The sequence below is a fragment of the Aedes aegypti genome, chromosome 3 (genome assembly GCF_002204515.2).
Source record: "Aedes aegypti strain LVP_AGWG chromosome 3, AaegL5.0 Primary Assembly, whole genome shotgun sequence".
Classification (NCBI taxonomy): Eukaryota; Metazoa; Arthropoda; class Insecta; order Diptera; family Culicidae; genus Aedes; species Aedes aegypti.
The window spans coordinates 116,689,218-116,710,746 of record NC_035109.1 but is presented as its reverse complement, the minus strand read 5'-3'; the positions used below and the strand labels follow the sequence as shown (position 1 = coordinate 116,710,746).

Below are 21,529 nucleotides of genomic sequence, written 5' to 3'. Positions count from 1 at the left end.
AAAACATGAATTATAAACTTCAAAATTCAAACACCAACTAATACTAAATCAGAGCAATGCAAGCATAAACTATCACTGAATACAGTCATAAATCGATATCGAGTTAGGTATAAGCTCAATGTTAAAACCAACGTTTTGTCATTTCTGTACATTTGTATACATAATTGTTTTTTGTTTTTGTTGCATTTACGCTTCCACTGGAATCAAGCCTGCTACTCATTTCAATTTTCTATGAAAACTTTGATAATAATTGATTTAGACTCTGCATTCGAAAATACTACATCAAACTTGGATTGGATTTGTGTGTTGACGGGCCACGCTGCCATCGCTACTCCATTTAACGTATATTTAAAAATATTTTCTTCTTCAAACTCCTAAGAAAATATTTAGCAAGTGCTTTAGAAGTTCCTACAGATATTTTTTAAATGATCTCCAAAAAAATTGATGTTTCTCTTGGAATTTCACGGATTTTTACTAGAATCATTCCGAGGGTCGAGTGAGCCTCCTGAGATTCCTCCAATAATTTCTCCACGGACTCATCTTAAACCCTTCTGATAGTCATGTATCGAACTTGAAATTCGACTAGTGAACCCTCCTGATATTCATGTATGAAATCTTCTGAGTTTTTCATCAGAAACGATTCCAGGGATTCCATCAGATGTTTTTTAAAGCGATTTCAGAGATTCCTCCAAGAGTTCTTAGGAACATTTGATCAGTATTGATTTATCGGATTCCCGTCTTAAAGATGCCTTTCATCAGAAAAATCTCATTGAATTTTACCAATAAATTGTTCAAATATTACTCCATGAATTTCTCCAGAATATGTTCAAAAAGGTTTTCCAAGGAATTGTGGATTCTAGAAATTAATTAATAAATTTGTCCAATAGTTTTTCCTAATATATCTATAAAATCTACTGTGTCTTTGATCATGAATTTAAAGTGAAAAATGAATTAATTCTTCAAACCATTTTGCCTACGATACCTTTTTCCCGGATTCTAGAGATTCATAAATTAATCCAGCGGTCCTTTAAAAGAACAATCCAATAAGAATGCTTGGAAGTTACTTCGGTATTCTTCTAAAAACCTGATAAAAAATCTTCTCGAAATATCTCCAGCAACTTCAATATGAGTTTCTGCAGACTTTTTTCCAAACATTTATGAAAGAACCATTCTATGAATCACTTGAGTTTTTCAAGGGTTCTATGTGGAATAAAATCCTTCATTAATTCTATCAGAAATTTCTCAAGACAGTTTTTTGTTTTTTTAGGGGGTCCTTCAAGGAATTCTTGAATTATTCATCTAGGGATTTTTCAACGGATTTTTTTTATTTCAAAAATATATTCAGGAATTTTAAACTACGTTTATTTGGCTTTCTCAGTCATAAGAAATTAAATCAAAACGGTATTTTTGCTTTTCCCAAATAAACGTAGTTTAAATCTCAAACATCCCAGTCGAATTCAACTACACAAAATATATTCAGGAATTCGTCCTATCCCCAATTAAATTCTCCCAGAATACTGCCGATAATCTCACCACGTATTGGTTCAGAAACTTTTCATGGAAAATCCCTCAAGAATAGTTCTTGTTTTTAATGAAGATTTCTAGTGATTTCTTCATGAAATATTTTATGCGTTTATAAAAGAATTATTGGGTAATTTATTCTTTAATTCTTAAAAAAAATTATGAAAGGATTTGTTTTAAGAATTTTACCACGAGTTCCTCAACATTAACTTTTATAAAGATCTCATACCGTCAAGCTACCATTCACCGTGCATTTAAAAAAAAATGCATTTCAAAAAATTATATAACTTTTTCAAAAAAATTGAAGCGTATTAGAATACCACTACGTAGCGAACAATTATAAAATAATTCAGGGAAAAATCTAAAACTAGTGATGCATAACTAAAAATTACTCAAAAATTATGTTTGAAAATCTCATGTTATGGTCGCCTCGTACCGTTCTTTGTCACCATTTACCGTGCACACTAGTACACCATTCACCGTACGTATAGATTTCGCCATGATTTAATTTTGTTTCTTAAAGAAACTTTGTTGATGGAGTAACTATGTTGCTAATAGTGAGCGCACTCATTTTTAAGACTGTTGAAATCTTCATTTACAATACAATCCATAAAAAGTTTAAAAATTGGCTAAATAATTATTTTTCCATTAAAATCGTTATAGGAGGTTTTAACTGTATTGTCCAAATCATTCCATATTCACTTAAAAACTAAATATGAAGTAGTTTAATGACGATATAACAATAAATCTAATATTACCGAATAATTTCATGCCTTTTACACTACTGCACGGTAATAAGAACCATACATACTGAGAGGGATCCATTCACCGTGCACATGGGTTTCGACTGAAACACAATATAAAATTCTAATTTGCATAAAATCTCATTGCTCATACGATGAAATACATTTTACTAATAGTATCCACAATGAAAACTTTGGTGTTTCTACTAAGAGTGTTGAAAAATCTTATTATCAAACAGAATTCACATGAACATTCACTACATAAACTAGGTTTTTCAAAATGCTTTGTGACAAAAACTACTTCATTTCATCAGTTTTATCTTATTTTGCTGACAAAAAAATAATTTGTGATAATTGTATGAATATTCTGTAGGAATTTGTTTATGTGCACGGTGAATGGATGCCGCACGGTGACTGGTGACTTAACGGTACATGAATTTCAGTTAGGGTTTCTGAGTGTTCAAGGATTCCTCCAAATATTTTTCCGGAATACATTTCTTCAAAAATTACTTCAAAAGAGACGTAAAAATAAAAAAAAATGACAATAAGGCTGATACAAATATTAATTTTCTTTTATGTCACCCCCCCCTTCAAAAATCCAAAAATTTTGAAGGGTAGAAAAAAAAATCATAATTTTTTGACATCATTTAGGTTTTTTTTTTCAATTTTTAAAGTAAAAAACAAGTCAAATAATGGTCCAGAGGACGATTGAAAAAAGTTTAACAACTATCATTAAAAATAAAAATTTCGAAAAAATTACTTTTTTTTCATTTTTATTTTTTGTTCCTTATTTATTTTTATCCCCCCCCTCGTACCTCCCAAGTGGTCTCGGACATAAAAGAAATTTAATATTTGTATCAGCCTAAAAAGAAAAAAATAAACACAGAAAAAAATCGAAAAAATATGTAAGAGAGACTGAAAATGCCTGCTAGGTCAATAACATAAATTTTAACCAAATATTTGCGCATACATGATTGGTTTGAGATTTCACAGATTTAAGTAAGTTCAGGTGAACCCAAACTTTTGCACGATACACCATACTGAGGGGTTAACCCAAACTTTTGCACAATGACTTGACTGACTGTTTTATTGAATACTTTTCAGATTTTTCCTTGTTTTAAAATTTTGGTCCATCCAATGCTGAGGAAATTAGCTATGTTTTTTCAGTGTGTTTTTTGAAAAATGTCAGAACTTCAAGTACAAATTTGGTATACAAAGTTCAAAGAATGTTTTAAGAAAAATACATACGAAGTAAGAATAACTCTTTGCCTTTCGAATGCGGCTTAGAGAGTTTCAGTTGGACGTGTAATCACAGAGATATGAACTGAACACTTTTGCATGTTTTTTAGGGGGTGAACCCAAACTTATGCACGGGAGTGTATATCGTGTGGCAGGTGCAATAATACTCTATGCCCAGGGAAATGAAGGAAATTTCCATTCGACCGGGAATTGAATCCACATACCTTCAGCATGGCTTTGTTTTTAACCGCGTATTCTAACTACTTGGCTAATGAAGGCCCTCATCCCCATAGCATCTTCCTGTTTTTTTACCATTTAGTTGTAAAAGTTAAACTAAATTTCAAACTTCGCGATTTGAATGTGAAGTCAACGTAACCCCAAGTTACAGACAACTATTTGTTACGGTAGAAGACCATTTTTCAAGAAAAAAAAATATGTACGAATCCATAAACTCGTGGAAACGTAACGAAATGTAAGAACAATGATTTTTCTTTCATATCGCTTTTTATAGAATACGCTGCGCTGCGCATTGGGTCGTCAATCTCCGATATTTCGACTTTTTCATCATGGTCGTCATCTCACTGTCATCGATCGCACTAGCCGCCGAGGATCCCGTCGAGGAGGATTCACCGCGCAACAAAATTCTCAATTTTTTCGATTATGCATTTACGGGAGTGTTCACGATAGAGATGCTGCTCAAAATCGTGGATTTGGGCGTGATACTGCACCCGGGCAGCTATCTGCGGGAGTTCTGGAACATCATGGATGCGGTGGTCGTCATCTGCGCTGCCGTCAGCTTCGGATTCGATATGACGTAAGTTTTGTTCGATAGAAGCTAAGTACTTTTTCAATTCAATATTTTTATCTTTTCCTCATCGAATCAATAGTGGAAGCAGCGCAGGTCAGAATTTGTCCACGATTAAATCGCTTCGGGTGCTGCGAGTGTTACGACCACTGAAAACCATCAAGCGAGTGCCAAAGCTGAAAGCAGTGTTCGATTGCGTTGTTAACTCGCTGAAAAACGTCATCAACATCCTGATCGTGTACATTCTGTTTCAGTTCATCTTCGCTGTCATAGCGGTGCAGTTGTTCAACGGAAAGTTCTTCTACTGCACCGACGACAGCAAACACACTAGTGAGGAGTGCAAGTGAGTTATATAAGATTGTGCAACGTAACACTTAACGTTCATTTCGATATCAACATTTTCAGGGGTTCCTTTTTTGTCTACGACGGTACCGATCAACTGCCAAGAAGAGAGGTGCGGGAGTGGAAAACTCAAAGCTTCCACTACGACAACGTGGCCACTGCCATGTTGACACTATTTGCCGTACAAACCGGAGAAGGATGGCCACAGTGAGATCTTCTGAAGTCTAGGCGGACCACATATAGATTTCAACCTGTTCTTCTTATTTCAGAGTATTACAGAACTCCATGGCTGCTACCTACGAAGACAAGGGTCCAATTCAAAATTTCCGAATAGAAATGTCCATATTCTACATAGTATATTTCATAGTATTTCCATTCTTCTTCGTTAACATATTCGTGGCCTTGATTATCATTACCTTTCAAGAGCAAGGAGAAGCCGAACTACAGGACGGAGAGATAGATAAAAATCAGGTGAGCTATTTTGTACCTTCAACCCACCAGTAAATCTAACCATTCAATGTCTCTTTTAGAAATCGTGCATAGATTTTACGATAGGTGCTAGACCTTTAGAACGTTATATGCCAAACAAGCGGAATAGTTTTAAATACAAAGTGTGGCGCATCGTAGTCTCCACGCCGTTCGAATATTTTATAATGATGTTGATCGTGTTCAATACGTTACTGCTGATGATGAAGGTACGTAGTCCCCGATCCGTTCCCACTACCCCCCTCTGCAATGCAATATCTTCAACCCTGTCGAACTAAATTCTTCCAAATCGAATAATATCCTATGAAAGATATATAGATTTAATTAATAGAACATTGACTAACCCCCCCCTGTATAAAAATAAATACCAAAGAGCTAGGCCCAGTCCCGATTAGGATTCTATCATAACCCAAAACTATGAAAACTTTCCTCTGTCGTCTGAAATAGATTATCAATATTCTTCAAAACTTATACCCCCTAAAAAAATCATCGATTCAAAATTCGAATGAACAATTAATTCATCGTTTGTGCCGAATAGAAACGATGAATGCGAGTCAACACTGTAAATAGAACCGCGAACGATCACCTGAAGGTTTACCTACTGATGTCTACTCGATAGGATAATTTCAGAAAATTGTAAATATGAACTCGTATCGTTTTTCGTTACTGTCTAGTGTTGTGTGGGAATGCAACGTTGTGCATGTTATGGTCTTAAGTTTGGAATGCCTTTTTCGTTCTGTATCGGAAATGTGAATGAATTTTGTATTATTTATTCTCAATTTGGAATGCTCCTTTTCTGCTTTAATCCAAGACATTTAGGAAAAAATTGTTACAATTGATTTTGATATTTTGAACCCATAAGCAATAATTCAATTATTTGAACCTTGATTGAATTTCATGGATTATTTGGAATCTATATTACTTCGCAAACCTTTATTTCTGTTCAACTTCATTTTATTTGAGTATGGTAAACGTATGAATTTCTGGGTGCTACGCAAATTAATTATTCGATCATTAGGAGATCACAGAGAAACTGGGCTATATGATAGGACTATGTGTTAAATTAAACCTTGCATTATTTTACTCACCACTACGTTTAATAAAACAAATTGAATTCGTTTGAAAAATATAACACAACTAAATTGATCAGTAGATTTTTATCCAGGAAGAGAAATTTTTAAAGTAGTAGTGAGTATAAAAATAACTTTTTATTCTTAAGGTGAAGATGAATCGAAGCCAAACTCCAAACTTACAAGAACACAAATCTGGAGAACCGAATACCCGTACCACCAGCCAGTGACCAATTGATTAAATTTTCAGCTTAAACAGATGTTTAGTTCTCCAGATTTATGCTCTTGAAAATTTGAGGTCTGGCTTCGATTCATCTTCACCTTAATGTTGAAATTACAATCAACTCTTCATATTTTAGGGACCATTAGATTTCCTCGATACCTCAGAGTTATAGAAATCATAACTGAAATCTAGAAAATCTTAAAAACTATCCCTTGTGAAAGATGAAACGATTTAAAACTTATGTGAAAAGGAGGAGTGAAGCGAATTCCTCACAATTGAAGCCGGAAAAGTTAACCAAGGCTCTTTGCGCTCATTTAAATTCATTTATCAGCATTAAATTTCACGTAAAGTATTGTTGAATTAGGAAGTTCAAGATTTTCTAAATTTATTTCCTTTGCAACATATTTCTTAACAACTCTTGTGGAATTCAGAACTATTATAAATCAGATCAAAATTTATTTTATTTGTAATTCTCTTAGACACTTTATGATTTTTTTTTTTAATTATAAAATCGATGTACAATATAATCGCTGTAAATTTGAGTTCATCGAGGTCAGGCCCGCAATGCGCTGAAGCTTGAACACCACTGATTTTCACAGATTAATCCAGGAGATGTCCAGAATGATATTCAGCTTATAGATCAGATGGATATGGGTAGATTCCCCAGAGCCGGACAACGTTCTGGAATTGATAAATCACATCAAGGTGGTGTATAGAAGAAAAGAAAGCTATTACGAAGAGTATTCAAGTGCTCTAAAAGAGTTTCATAGACTACTTTGATGAGATATTTGAATTGAAAATGCTAGAGCCAGAAAATCAGTTTTGTTTGTAGGTACCACCCTATGTCACCGTAGTAAAAAAAAAACTCTGAATAGGTAAATTTAAGAGATACAAAAAAAAAACTTTTGTGGTAAAGTTCCTTAAAATTGAATGGTCTACAACTTTGCTGAAGCATGTAAACTTCAATTTCTACAAATAAAAAAGTTAGTTACACCGTTTATATGAAAATGTGGACCGCCTTAATTTTCAATAACACCAAACAAAGGGCCTAATTAATACAAACAACTTTGTAGAAGACCGTTTTTGTCTGATGTTTCATTCTGAAGCTCAAAATGCATCTTTCGCACGTAAAAATCCTTTCTGGACCAAAGTGCAGTGACATAAAATAAGAACAATGAATGTTTAGAGCAATAATATATTATTTTTCATTATATACGAAATGAAATGTTTTATTTTTTTATTATATACGAAACAAATTTTTTATGGACATCTTGCAAACTAAGTAAAACTCAAATTGCTCTTGTGAATGTTGCAGAAGCATTGAATTGGTAATGAAATACTATTCCTGGAGTAAAACATACATAAATAGAATCATTTATAAATTGGAAAGATCTCATAAAAATAATACCGTTTGAATTATGAAGTTAGTGGCTTAAATGTCCGGTACTGGGGTATCTCTCATTATCTATTCTGATAATGCCTTGTCCGCAGTTTTCTTTGTGATCTCTTGACTTTGTTAGAGTACTTGATGTTTTCCGTTGCATGAAACTTTAGTTATTGTAATTATCAATCTACTCAGCGTGCGAACTACTGTGGATTGCTATTTGTTTTCTATTCGCAAAACTTATTTCATGAATGTTAGGTATTCGGCATGTTAGTGATTTAAAATGTTGTAGATTTTGGAGATTTTGGATTTTGGTCAATTCAATGACAAGTTGAAAACTATTACCAATGGATTGATCATTTATGGCAGATCATTTTCACTATATGATCATTTACTAGATTTTCGGAAATCGTTCTCGTTAAAAGGTTTGCTAAGAATTCAACTGCAATTCAATCAGTGAATATTCACAAAATACTGGTTTCACTTACCAGAGATCTCGGTGGAAAAACTTAAATTTTGATATTTTGATATAAGTTCAAATATCTATGATTCAGCAAGACTACAGAAGGTTATTTAAAATTCCACCGGTCAAGGATCCGGCTGAAAAGGTTCTCGACTTCTCAGGGTATAGTCTAGAGATGGCCAAAAATAATCGGAGTCGTTCAAAAGAACCGGATCACCCAAAAGAACGAGTGATCCGTGGCTCTTTTTTGTCGAGAATCGGTTCATTTACCAGCATGGATCAGATAAAAAGTGACCCGGAAAAAGAACGAACTAACTGAGTTTTTCCCCTATTCTCCTTCGTTCGTTTCTCGGCTTTATTATAACGCTTTGCATGTGCCTTGCTTTGCGCGCCACGTCACACAAGCAAGCAAAGTGTTTTCTGCTGCACCGTGCTCTCTGCGCTTCCAGCATAGACAGACAAATTTTCCCTGCCCACTTGCACACAGAAAGATGTAAGATTGAGAGAAGAAGTCCCCACTTGAATGGCAAGCACATTTTTGGTTTGGGTAGGGGAAATCGGCCCTGACTTTTTTCAAGCCCGAACCCGACCCGTATCCGATATTTTTTTAGCCTTCAAGCCCGACCCGAACCCGATACCGAAAAAATAAAAATTTTCAAACCCGAACCCGACCCGTGAGATTTCCAAACAGATCTCTAATGATTTTGCTCTCACGGGACAGCGTACATCCGATTTATTCCGAACAAAATACATTTTACTAGGAAACTTCTTGGCGTGCACCAATCTTTCGGAAAGAGAAAAAAGTAAAACCTGTTCAATTTCTTTCGTTGAACGGGTTGTTTCCACACATGTATGCTTTTGAGCGTGTACAGGTTACTGAGCTGTGAATGTATATGGGATCTAAGTTAAATGGGATATGGTTCAACAGCGGCAGTTGAACAGGTTGAACGTACAGTAGCGTTTTCCGACGGCATGTCTCTTCAATTTTTGCGCTGCTGTCTTTAGTGAAGTACCACGTTCGTGCTGTGGATATTAAGCGTGCTTTTCACCTGTTTCAGGTTCAAATGATTTCAAGCGATTCACGTCTGTTTCACTTCATTTTCAAGTGTTTCATGTTTGATTCACTTTATGTTCAGGTGATTCAAATCTGATTCTCTTCATATAATAATTATTCAGGACTGATTCACTGCATATTCAAGTGATTTAGGATTGATTCACTTCATATTCTAGTGATTCATGATAGATGCGCACCATATCAAAGTGATTCATGTCGGATTCACTGCATATTCAAGTGATTCAGGTCTGATTCACTCTATATTATAGTGATGCAGGTCTGAATTACTTAATATCCACCCGTTTCAAGTATGAATACTTGATATTCAAATAGTTCAGGTTAAATTCACCTTGTTTTACTGCATCTTCCAGTTGCCCAGGTATGATTCATTTCATATTCAAGCAGTTTAGGGTTAAAAAAATGTTTCAAGACTCCAATTTTCAATTTCATCTGGATTAGAAGATATGACTCGCTTGAAATCCCCAATTTTATTTGATAGAACTTGTTGAAAAAACTCAATTTTACATGCTCATTAGCGCCGCTTAGCAACAAAATTGCAAACCAAGACCAAGACAGTCTATCTTCCAAATGTCCTAGACCTTTTGAACAACTTTGCCGAAGACTCTAACTTTCTATCTCAAGTGGGTCACAGGATAAAACATGTTTGAAATGCTCAATTTACATGCTCATTAGCGTCATCTAGTGGCTAAATTGCGAACCAAACTGTTTGCCTTCCGGATGATCCGCTCAACAACTTTGCTGAAGATCGGATGTTTGCAAATCATAAGGATCTCAAGATACAGCAATTTAAAATTTTCCTAATTTGAGGTGATGTTTTTTGGAGGGTGATTCAATATTCCACAGGTGGTTGCATTTCTTATTTTAGTGAGTCCGTATTTATGACGGGTAGTGTATAACCACAGATGTCTCAACAAAACTTTTCAGAAAACTCTTCAAAGAAATCTTTACAGAACTCTCTAAATGTTTAAAAAGAGTTCACAAAAGTTTCTATACAAGTCATCAAATGAAGTCTCTTTCTAGAGGTGTCCGCAATAGTCTCCACAAAAGATTCTACATAAGACTTCCTCATTCAAGAAGGATGAACGACAAAATCATTCAAGAGATTTCTCTGGACATGAATCTGACAGGTCTTTGAACGCTGTCTCACATGTATCTCTCGCCGAAAATTCTCACTGCTTTTTGTCGGCTCCTGAAACAAAATGTGAACAAATCTACATAATTTCACATGAATTGATTGGATGACAGCTGGCTCAGATTACGAGCTCCCAAAAGTCAAGAGAACCCCATCTGTCACTGGAAAACCGCACATTCGAAGGGCAGAACGTGAAAAACCGTCAAAATTTAAGTGAACGTAATTAAAAGTTCTAGTTGAATACCTAAATATAGTTGTGTGATGGCAAACTGCTATTGATTATTTTATATTCATATCATATTTCATAGTGAGCAACAAGAAGTGAATATGATTTTGACCAAAATAAGTTCATCTGACCGTTGTGCACAACCCAAAAATAAAAGAAAGAAGTCAAAGGAGGCAAGAAACCCGAGCAAAGTTGGGTAACAAAAAGATGACAAGTTGTGTTATCCGATAACAAGCATTTGATAAAATAGTTTGTTTTCATTTTGGTTGAATAAGCAGGCAACATAACGAACGTGATAACAAAAATTTATACTAAAGGTATCATATAAATATCTCATTGTGTTATCATTGGAAACACAGTGATAACAAGTTTTGTTATCCAGCCAATTTCCCTTGTTGATAACTCATTATGTTATCTATTAGTTATGAAGATCGAACTATGATAACAAATATTTGACGTCATTCACCCGTCGGTGGCATCCTCGATCTGACAGCTAAAAATTCGTTATAACAAGAGTCTTCGTATTGATACTAAAAAATAACAAAATGAAATCATGATGTACATCTTGTTATCACTATGTTATGCGGTTGTTATTCGACTTTGCTCGGGAAACATGCTAACTGTCAGTGAGCTGTATCCTCTCTCTCAGTTACAAACGAATCACGATTATTTTCAAAGCAGTCACGATTCACTAGCACTGCAATTTTCGGAAGAGTGTTTAAAACTTTACCAGGGATAACTTTTTTGAGCTGGATTTATCATAATCAAGTGCACTAGTCATTATTGATACATGTCTAGTGCACTTGATTTGAAGTACGTATATTGCTTATAAGTAGTATATCATTAAGAAATTGTTGTTTTCTTTGTTGTTTTCTTCATGATTCGTTTTTGATTTCTGAATGAGTTATTGAATCGATCAAAAGAGTTGATTCACATTTGTGAGCGAGTCACCTACAGTTCGCTGCTACAAATATTTTACGGCCTGCCCAACCTTTTTGGCTCTTTTTTGACATAAATGGTTGCCGCGTTCGCAATAATAATCCGATCTGCAAAATTTATACCTCATATGAAAGCTTGGCCCAGATAGCCGTAGCGGTAAACGTGCAGCTATTCAGCATGACCATGCTGAGGGTCGTGGGTTCGAATCCCACTGGTCGAGGATATTTTCGTAAAGGAAGCTCTCAGTTAATAACTGTGGAAGTGCTCATAAGAACACTAATCTGAGAAGCAGGCTTTGTCCCAGTTGGGACGTAACGCCAGAAAGAAGAAAGAAGAAGAATGAAAGCTTGGCATCATATCTGATTGATCATTATATAAAAATTCAAATTTATATTAAATTCTTCGCTCGTGATGCATGCAAACGAAAAAATCAGTCCGACCCGCGGGCCGCGCATTGATCAATTAGATATTGCTGTTTGCATTTTAGATGCAAATGTTGACTAAACGTCCTCCAAAAGCGGCAACACAAAACAATCAAAGGACACCTAGCAACGATTATGTTAATCATAGCCGCCCTAGCAAGAAAAATCTATCTTTGACACCGCATTACTTGTGAAACATCTTACCGCATTTGGTGTTCCCGCATTTGATACAGTCGCCTCTCCACATCTCGATATCGAAGGGACCATCGAGATAGGGAGAGATCGAGACAAAGAAGATTAATTTAATGAACACTAGATTGAAAATCATTCCGTTACTAGGAAAATAATAAACAAACAAACTACATTTCGAGTTTTCAAATTGTTCTGAACCTCTTAAATCTGGTCTAGTAACCTTTGATTATGTTCATATCGACATATGGAGAGAAAATTGGGAACATGAAATCAACAGGAACACATCGAGATATGGAGATATCGAGATAAGGAGGATATCGAGATATGTAGAGAGAAATTGTATGCAGAATGAAGGGACCGAAGCAATCATCGACATAGGGAGAGATATCGAGATGTAGAACATCGAGATGTGGAGAGTCGACTGTATTTGCATTTCAAACGCACACAGCAATATAATGCCAAGCTTTCATTTGAGGCACAAATCTCTCAGATTGGACTGTTATTGCGAACGCGGCAACCACATATAGCAAAACGGTCACAAAAGGCTACTATTGTGACTTAGGGAACTGTCTTCTAAGCAGTGCTGTAAAGATTAGACATTTTTGCGTGACGTTCGTTTCGCTTCCGTGGTCAGCAGTCAACTGATTTCTTTACACTCATTCGCTACCGTCATCTCTCACACACAGCACGAGCGGTAGAATGAACATCGAGAAACACAAAAAATGTCAATTAAATGTCGTCTCACACGATGACATATGCATAAATCATTATTTTGCATAAAATTTACTCATATCGGAACATAAATAACATGAATAGCTTGTTCTTGCTAGTTATGTCGAATGTGAATACTGTGAAAACAGCGTCTATCACGAAAAACGACAGAAACAAACAAAACAGTAACGTTTCCTAGTGAAGCTTTCGTGGTCAGAGGCATTCAATTGACATTTTTCTTTCCGACATTCGTTTGATCGCTCGTGTTGTGAATGTTTTAGGGAAGCGCTGCCGAACTTCAGAGAAAACGTGCCGACTACCGTGACTGCTAACAACACTGCTTCCAATATTTTCACGTTTACAGAATGTATTGGATTTTAGCTTCACAGCAAAGATGATAAAGCAAAAAGTATGAAAGTTTTACACTATTTTTCATGGAACCAATCGTTTTTTGCACATGTTAAGATCTTATGAAGTTTATGTGTGATCTTTTTGTGGGTACAAATCAAAAAATAAAATAAAACTCATAAAAATTAAGCGATTTATTGAAAAGTGTGTTCGAGAAATAAGTGTCATTTACGTGTAAAGCATTCCTGCATCTTGCTCTTGTTCGATCTATGGTTTCACAGACTGTCTTTCCTTATTGGCATGATACTTCGCGCTCCCAAATCGTAAGAAGCCGCATGAAACTATCTAACTGCACGCACCTCTCGAATGAATATTTGTCTTTTTGTTTTGTTCAGTATGTAAACTCATCAGCATGCCCAAAATTGTTTATTTTTTGTGTTAGTAATTCAATGTGTTTTGTGTATTGCATCTTACTACGCATGTTTTATAAGTGGCACCAGAGTTTTGAGTTTTATCGCCAAATCAGCACCTATCATGATTTTAGTTCTGTTCGCATGTTCTATTCAGTAAATCATCATTTAATAATCAAAATTATGTATCCATTGTGTGTGTGTTCAATATCTACTTATTTCATCATGTTTTCGCATTTCATTTCAATCCTTCCAAATAGCGTGTTTGCGTTGACGTAGGTTACGAGTCATGTTCAACTTGCAAAGAAATGCAGACTTCGAGTGCAGAGAATAATTTGTTTCAATAAACACGGGTTAACTCACTGATGCATTCGCGTTTGACTGCAACCATCGTTCCGGATTCTGCTAGCGTTAATCTGAGTTATAGGCTTTCTCTTGCGATCAGATCAACTTCCTTCGTTTCCCTTGCACGTCAGATCAAATAAATCTTGCATCAAACATGATATCTTCCACTTACCAGAATCAACCTAATAGAACCACCCAATTCGACCCCTTAAAATCCAAATAAAACAAGTTTTATACCATGTTAATTTTTGGTTTTTTTTTCGATTGACTCTTGAATCCACGTGTGCATTTGCATTTTCACATAAACTAATGTTTGACTTTGAATTGTTTTATTTGCTGCTTTTTTGTCATTCGTCACAACCACGAACGCCGACGCTAAACAAAAACCCGTTGCGAACACTTACTAACGTGGATTGAATGATTGATTAAACATTTATCAACGTCCCTCACGTGGTTCGGTTTGGAAAACCTGATTCTTCGTCAATGTGTGTGTGCTCTAATGCAAAATCGTCAATTGCATATTTTTATGTTTGTTATTTTTTCCAATATTTGGTTTGCCATAATTTAAATTTTATGTGCTCTCTCATCGATAATCGGTTTAATTCAATTTAAAACCCATTGACACACACAAATCATTCATGTCCCGGCAAAACAGTATCACAATCAAGGAAAAGAGTTTGAAAAATCGTTAAAGTATCTCAACATGGGCTTTACCGGGATGTTTAGTGTTGAAACGATACTGAAAATAATAGGATTTGGCGTAAAGGTAGGTATAATGCAATTTTATTAAATCATAACTATCTCTACTTTTTAGATAGTAGTATTTTTTAGTTTTAGTTTTGTCTTTTAATTTTGAAAATAATAAAATACGGTTTAGTTTATTTTCTTTGAGTGTAAGAAATGTGAATCTCTGAATCATTTGAATTTAAAGAATATAGAAATAATGAAAAATAAAAATACTTAGCGGACCGTAGTTGGGTCAGCAAATTCATCACACAAAAAAAATATTCCCTTTCAAATTCATTTTCTCATATTGGGTTGTTAAAATCCGTTATTATGCAAACATTTACATAAACTTAACAACTACCGAAAAGCTAAACATTGCATATAATTTGCAATTGGATTAGATGGACAAATTGATGTGAAAATTTGCGAAAAAGTTACACGTCTTCTCAGTGAGAATCGAACTCACGACTCCCCAATCTCTAGTTGGGGCGCATTACCACTACGCCATGAGAGGACTCATGAACACAGAAGTTAACCTGAATTCGATTTCAGCTTAATAATCACGTGGTCCTTTTTCGCAAAGTGCACCTCTTTCGGAAGAATAAGATGCCCATCCAAACACAACGCTTTCTATTTATATCCAATGCCTAGCCCGAGAGCGCATTATTTTTTAGGTAATGAAATAGCACACAACACTAGCCAGCAACTGTACTGGCTGAGGTTTCTATTGTGTGGGCTTCCAATGGGTCGCGACGTTCTCAAACGACCGGTTACGGAACATGAGTCCGTTGCTCGATAAATACTAGAACAGTTGCTGACTGGTGTTGTGTGCTATTTTATTACCTAAAAAATAATGCGCTCTCGGGCTAGGCATTGGATATAAATAAAAAGCGTTGGGTGCACTTTGCGAAAAAGGACCACGTGATTATTGAGCTGAAATCGAATTCAGGTTAACTTCTGCGTTCATGTGATGGAGGAAAGCAAACTGATTGGACGATAGCTAGAAGCTTCTGCAGGATTTTTGTCTGGTTTTAAAATTGGAACAACATTAGCATTTTTCCATTTGTCAGTAAAATATGCTAATTGAAAACATTTGTTAAATATATCAACTATAAATGATAAGCTACTTTCTAGAAATTTCTTGATGAGGATGTACAAAATTCCATCATCGCCAGGAGCTTTCATATTTTTGATTTTTTTAATAATAGTTCTCACTTCTTCCAAATCAGTCTCCCAGGCATTTTCGAAAACGTTCTCTTGAGAATATTTTAGAAGTCCTGAGTAACTTGATTTTCAATTGAACTAGTAAGTCCTAAATTAAAATTGTGCGCACTTTCAAACTGCATAGCAAGTTTTTGAGCTTTTTCGCAATTAGTTAGTAATAATTTGTTTTTCTCTTTCAATGCCGGTATTGGCTTCTGAGGTTTTTTTTTTCAAGATTTTAGATAATTTCCAAAAGGGCTTAGAGCCAGGGTTCAATTGAGATATCTTGTTTTCAAAATTTTTGTTTCTTAATTGTGCAAAACGTTTCTTGATTTCTTTCTGCAAATCCAGCCATATAATTTTCATACCAGGATCGCGAGTGCGTTGAAATTGCCTTCTCCTCGCGTTTTTAAGGCGGATCAAGAGTTCAAGATCATCGTCTATAATCACGGATTCAAATTTTACTTCACATTTTGAAATTGCAATGCTCCTGGCTTCAACAATGGAATTTGTTAAAGTTTCAAGAGCATTGTCAATATCAAGTTTTGTTTGTAAGGGAATGTTAACATCAAGATTAGAGTCAACATACGTTTCATATATATTCCAGTCGGCTCGAAAATTATTGAAAGTGGAGCTGATAGGATTAAGAATCGCTTCATGGGATATTTGAAATGTAACAGGGACATGATCAGAATAAAAATCAGCTTGAGTAACTAATTGGCTACAAAGATGAGTAGAGTCGGTTAAGACCAAGTCAATCGTAGATGTATTTCTAGAAGAGGAAAAACATGTGGGGCTATCAGGGTATTGAATTGAGAAATATCCTGAAGAGCACTCATCAAATAAAATTCTGCCGTTGGAATTACTTTGAGAATTATTCCATGACCGATGTTTGGCATTAAGCAAACATTTTTTCAGACTTTCTTTTGACCGTCAGGCTAAAACAGGCCAAAAGTGGCTTTCTCTACGTTTCATAGTATTAGTTCCAAACCATTGGATGTGCAAGTTTCCGACTGCGGAAATGTGCGCAACCTAATGATTTTTAGTGTCAAAAAGGAGCAAAATTTTATATAAAACCTTAAATAACTCGTAAAGTATGAGAGATACAAATATGCTCTCTTGGAGAAAATTATGCGTTTTTGCAAGTAACAAATAACACTAGAACACTTGAAAATTGTATAAAACCATCCAACCAAGTTATGATGAAAAAAGTGATTATAAGGAGCGTTCCTCGAAAAACTCCACAAATGTACATGAAAATCAAAAGATATGCATATGGTGTCTTCAGCAAAGTTTTTTTTTTAATATGACCTACAACTTTCCCGAATAAACTTTATTTTTAAATTAAAATAAAATTTCGTTCTCAGTTTTAGGTGGATCAATCACCAAATTGACACTTTCATAAAATAGCGATCATTTTATGGAAAAACTTTCCCGAAGACACTATAGTGCAAAAATCATGTTTTCAAGGTCAAAACAATTTCGATCACGTTTTTTCAGCGACGGCTACAGTGTGCCTCGTAGTTGGAACCGCAGTTGGCGCACTTCGTATCGATACCCTCCTCCATCGGTTGGCATGTCGTCGTTGCGTTTGCACCGGCACATTTGCCACAGCGGGGCTTCATATGGCAGTTCCTCGTTCCGTGACCAAACACTAGTCAGTTGCCGTATTGCGTCACGTCCTTCTTCTTCGGGCGGCCATCATGGCTGTTGCCACCATTTTGATATTAATTAGTAGAATGGGTTTTTAACCATATTGGCACACACAATGTTTCTGCTATCCAAAAAAAAAGCCGTGTTGAATGTTGAAACTCGCTTGAAAAACAATGCAGTGTTTTACAATTGAGTTATTCAATTTAGTAAATCTTTAAGGTAGTGTTTTGACATATTTCGCACTAATAATCGAAAATTCGATTTTTTTGCTATGATGTACGATGCGAAAATGATACAAACAATCGAATAATATTCCTGAATTTGAAACAATTATTTTGCTTATTATTGTGTGCATCTTTGCACCTATAGTAATACCCATTACCTATAGGAGGGTCCCGTAAGAAATCAATGGATTGTGCTTTCAAATGAATCATGCTTAAACCATACCTCTACTAAAAGAACAGTGAAAATGTTAATTAGCCACAGGGGAATTTTAAATTTATCATGCTTCTCATACACTTGAAGAAGAATTTCAATATCATCGGTTGATTTGGTCAAATCACATATTTCATGAGTTTATCAGCATATTTTAGGTCTTTTCCGTTAGGTACACAACTAATGGTACATTTGCCTTAATAACATGAACAACCAAAACAATGAAACATAATATACTGAATTAATAACACATGAACCCTCTGAAATAAAATGAATGAATAATTTTTTTTTCTCACATGTTTTTCTTTTGACTATTTGAATTGATATCGTATGATATGTATATTTTATGTTTGATTTATTATTTTTTATTTTTATTCTAGGAAACTATGAGTCAAACATTTGGCCAAACTTTTCATAGAAAGCTCAAATGTTTCCATCCTCTTATATTGAATAAACAAACAATTTATATTTTGGCCAAATAAATGACAAATTGGTTCCTTAGTTTGAATACATTTATGTTTCAACTATATACATGCATAGTAATAATTTCGTCACTGTAAATAGTAACATTTAGTCTCTAGTTTCTCCTTTTCACCAGCCACCAGCTAGAAAAAGCCATATTGAAGTACCGTTTGATTAAGCCACACTAAAATGGCTTCTTCCAGCTGGTGATATTTAGATACGCATTTTAGCCTCAGATTAGCGTAGATGTAAGGGAACTGATACTCATATACGAACGAAATTTCAATTTGGCAAAATGTATGCAATAAAATAATCTACCGAGTATTAAAATTCAGTGCTCTAAATCTTTCGTTATGGAGTATTAATGCATGATCATTAGAAAGTAGTTGCAACCAACGAGTATTGGTCGATCGAATAAAGTAAACATTACATTATCATCAAAAAATGCAGATAGATTTCATAACACTTTTGAAGAGTTAAATGGAAGCAGTTATAAATTCAAAGGTTTTGAGGTAAAATAAAAAAGAAACATTTTTAAACATATCAATACTGTCTATGATCTGGTTCTTATTACCTTCGGCATTTGAAAACAAATAATTTTACAAATTCCTGCAATATTCCAGCTACAAATACAAAAAAAAAAATACATGACAAAAATCGTAATTATTCAGTCAGTGCTTCCATTTAACTTCCTTGCATGAATGTATTATCATCCATCATTTCTCTAGCAGTGCATGGGCATGTGCTTGAGTTGGCTATCATGTACATCTGCAAGCGTGGAATCGAATCACAACTGCACCAATTAATGTTGATAAAGCTAGAGTATTGGTGATCGTCACACAGGCAAGCATTTTCGTCTCTTCAATACATATATCCACGTCTATTTGTGTGCGAATTTTGCATCCCTTTAGCAGGAAACGCCAGATGACCTTCCCTTTCCGGGTACAAACTTGCACCGTGAGAATGCTCGATGTTTTGTCCTTTTGATTGCCTTTTCGTTCTTTATCGATGTTGCACAGCATCACGACAAGCACACGATATGCGGAGCGATCGCTTCTGTCCATGTGTCCTTCCGGTTTGCGTTCATGATGACCAAAGTTTGCATGTCAATCTGTATTTTTCGTTCGTTATTTTCGACGCCAATCAACGAAACAACTTACCGCCGCGAACTCAACCCGTTTGACAAAAGTCTAGGAAATGTTAGGGTCTCTAGTCAAAACGACGATCTACACCCCATGGTCTTCAGTAAAGCACGACTTGGTCTCGATACTCAAAAAAAAACCTTACGACCACCAACAAAATCAAACCCCCTAAATTACGTTCAACACTGACACGTTTCACTTGCTGTTAACCCTCCCTTCAGTTCCACGAAGCGCCACCGACACTGATTGATATACTGAGCTTCATGAATTTGGTATTCACATTCTTCTTTTTACTGGAGACTATTATGAAACTGATCGCATTCGGATGTAAGGTTGGTAGTACCGCGCGGAATCGCCCATGTGTGTGTTTTTTTTTGTTTTTGGTTTGAATTTTATTTTGTGTTCTTTTATGTTTCGACTAGTTTTATTTTCTCTGTCATTTGTGGATTTCGATGGAATTCTAGGCACTTCAACGCTAAACAACCGTTGTAATGAATTGATTGAATATTCATCTCTTTTGTGCAACGGTTCGTCCAAAAGAAATCAGCTGCTCACGACGAACCATTATGTTTCGAAATATTTCGCTAGCCATACATTTTAATTTCCAAGAGTTTATATATATATAGTTTTCCTCTCAGTAGATAATTCCCACGTCATGCATTATCACCCTCATCTATTTCTTCTCGTTTAGTAGACAGATCGGTTTTCTTTAGTACTTTTAGAATATTTAAATGTTGTCCCTAGTTTCTTTGTACAAATTGAAACTAATTCAAACAAGTATCGCTTCTGTGCGTCTTTAGATAGTCTTATTTTTGAAAGAACCTTCCTGTCCCATCAGTTCTGTTTATAAAGACGAATGAACTCTAGATCTAGTGATAACTAAATTCTGTTTAGATTTTAAACAAAATCGATCAAAAAACTAGTACTTTATTTGTTTTATGATCAATTAACGAAATAGGTCAGTGTTTAGTTTTACTCTTTTATCTTTCTTCAATATTCAAACATTACAGAATTATAGGATTTAATATTTCTCAACAATTGATTTCAGTACTGCTTTAGTTGTTCATTTTTGAGTTTACAGATCATTAATAATTAAACTAGAATCAGCTCAACGGGTTCTCTTTAATCGTAAGGTAATGTATTTTGTTTTTTTTTTTCGTCATGCTTCACCGGGGATGCGGCAGAATTTTTTCAAAGATCCTTGGAATATATTCGATTTTATAACAGTTATTGGAAGTATTATCGACGCATTAGTTTTAGAATTAGGGGTAAGTATACAAAAGTGGTCGAGTTTCGAAAACATGTTACCTTTTTTATTGATGGGATTTTCTGTTATTTGAGTGTGTGAAACATGATGGCTGTTCAATTATTATAATCATGTTGGTTGATAAGCAATTTTTTTTTTTGAAAGGTTAGTATAATAATATATTTGCATAACTGAATAGCTCTCACTCTATTTACGACAACTTCAATGTATGAGCAAGTTCAACAAAAAACAAACGAAGTTTCTCTAAAATGTGTGAGATTCCTTCAGAATCGAGCTCTTCATGGCCAACACATCAGGTGTGACCAACACATTTTAATTCATGCTTAAAAATCTGCTCCTGAGATGATTTCTTCTTACTTTGCATGGTATATCACACATAAGGACGCTCCGGAATACTAAACGTGTGTTCTCTTTTAGTTTGTGCTTCGAAGAGATTGGGAATAATGGTCATATCATCCATTCAACAGATATCTCAAAAACCTGATGAGCTGGAAAGTTGGTGCGTCATTCTACAGTCGCCTCTCCACATCTCGATATCGAAGGGACCATCGAGATAGGGAGAGAT

General features: G+C 35.1%; 1 protein-coding gene across 16 annotated transcripts in view; it reads left to right on the top strand.

Annotated features, from left to right (window-relative positions):
• Positions 1–21,529, top strand: part of LOC5564339 (voltage-dependent calcium channel type A subunit alpha-1) — a 481,779-nt gene that overhangs the window by 346,693 nt on the left and 113,557 nt on the right. For 12 of the 16 annotated variants that reach the window (XR_002502607.1, XM_021854669.1, XM_021854674.1 and 9 more), the window contains 7 exons: positions 4,015–4,317; positions 4,391–4,651; positions 4,714–4,857; positions 4,920–5,121; positions 5,181–5,345; positions 19,919–20,029; positions 20,882–20,965. Coding sequence is in view for 15 of the 16 variants with exons in the window: in XM_021854669.1 (XP_021710361.1) it covers positions 4,015–4,317; positions 4,391–4,651; positions 4,714–4,857; positions 4,920–5,121; positions 5,181–5,345; positions 19,919–20,029; positions 20,882–20,965 (1,270 nt within the window). In the remaining variant the exon portion in view is untranslated. Of the gene's footprint in view, positions 1–4,014; positions 4,318–4,390; positions 4,652–4,713; positions 4,858–4,919; positions 5,122–5,180; positions 5,346–14,731; positions 14,843–19,918; positions 20,030–20,881; positions 20,966–21,529 lie in introns of all 16 variants that reach the window. The other 4 variants (XM_021854670.1, XM_021854666.1, XM_001648647.2 and 1 more) reach the window with 2 other exon arrangements.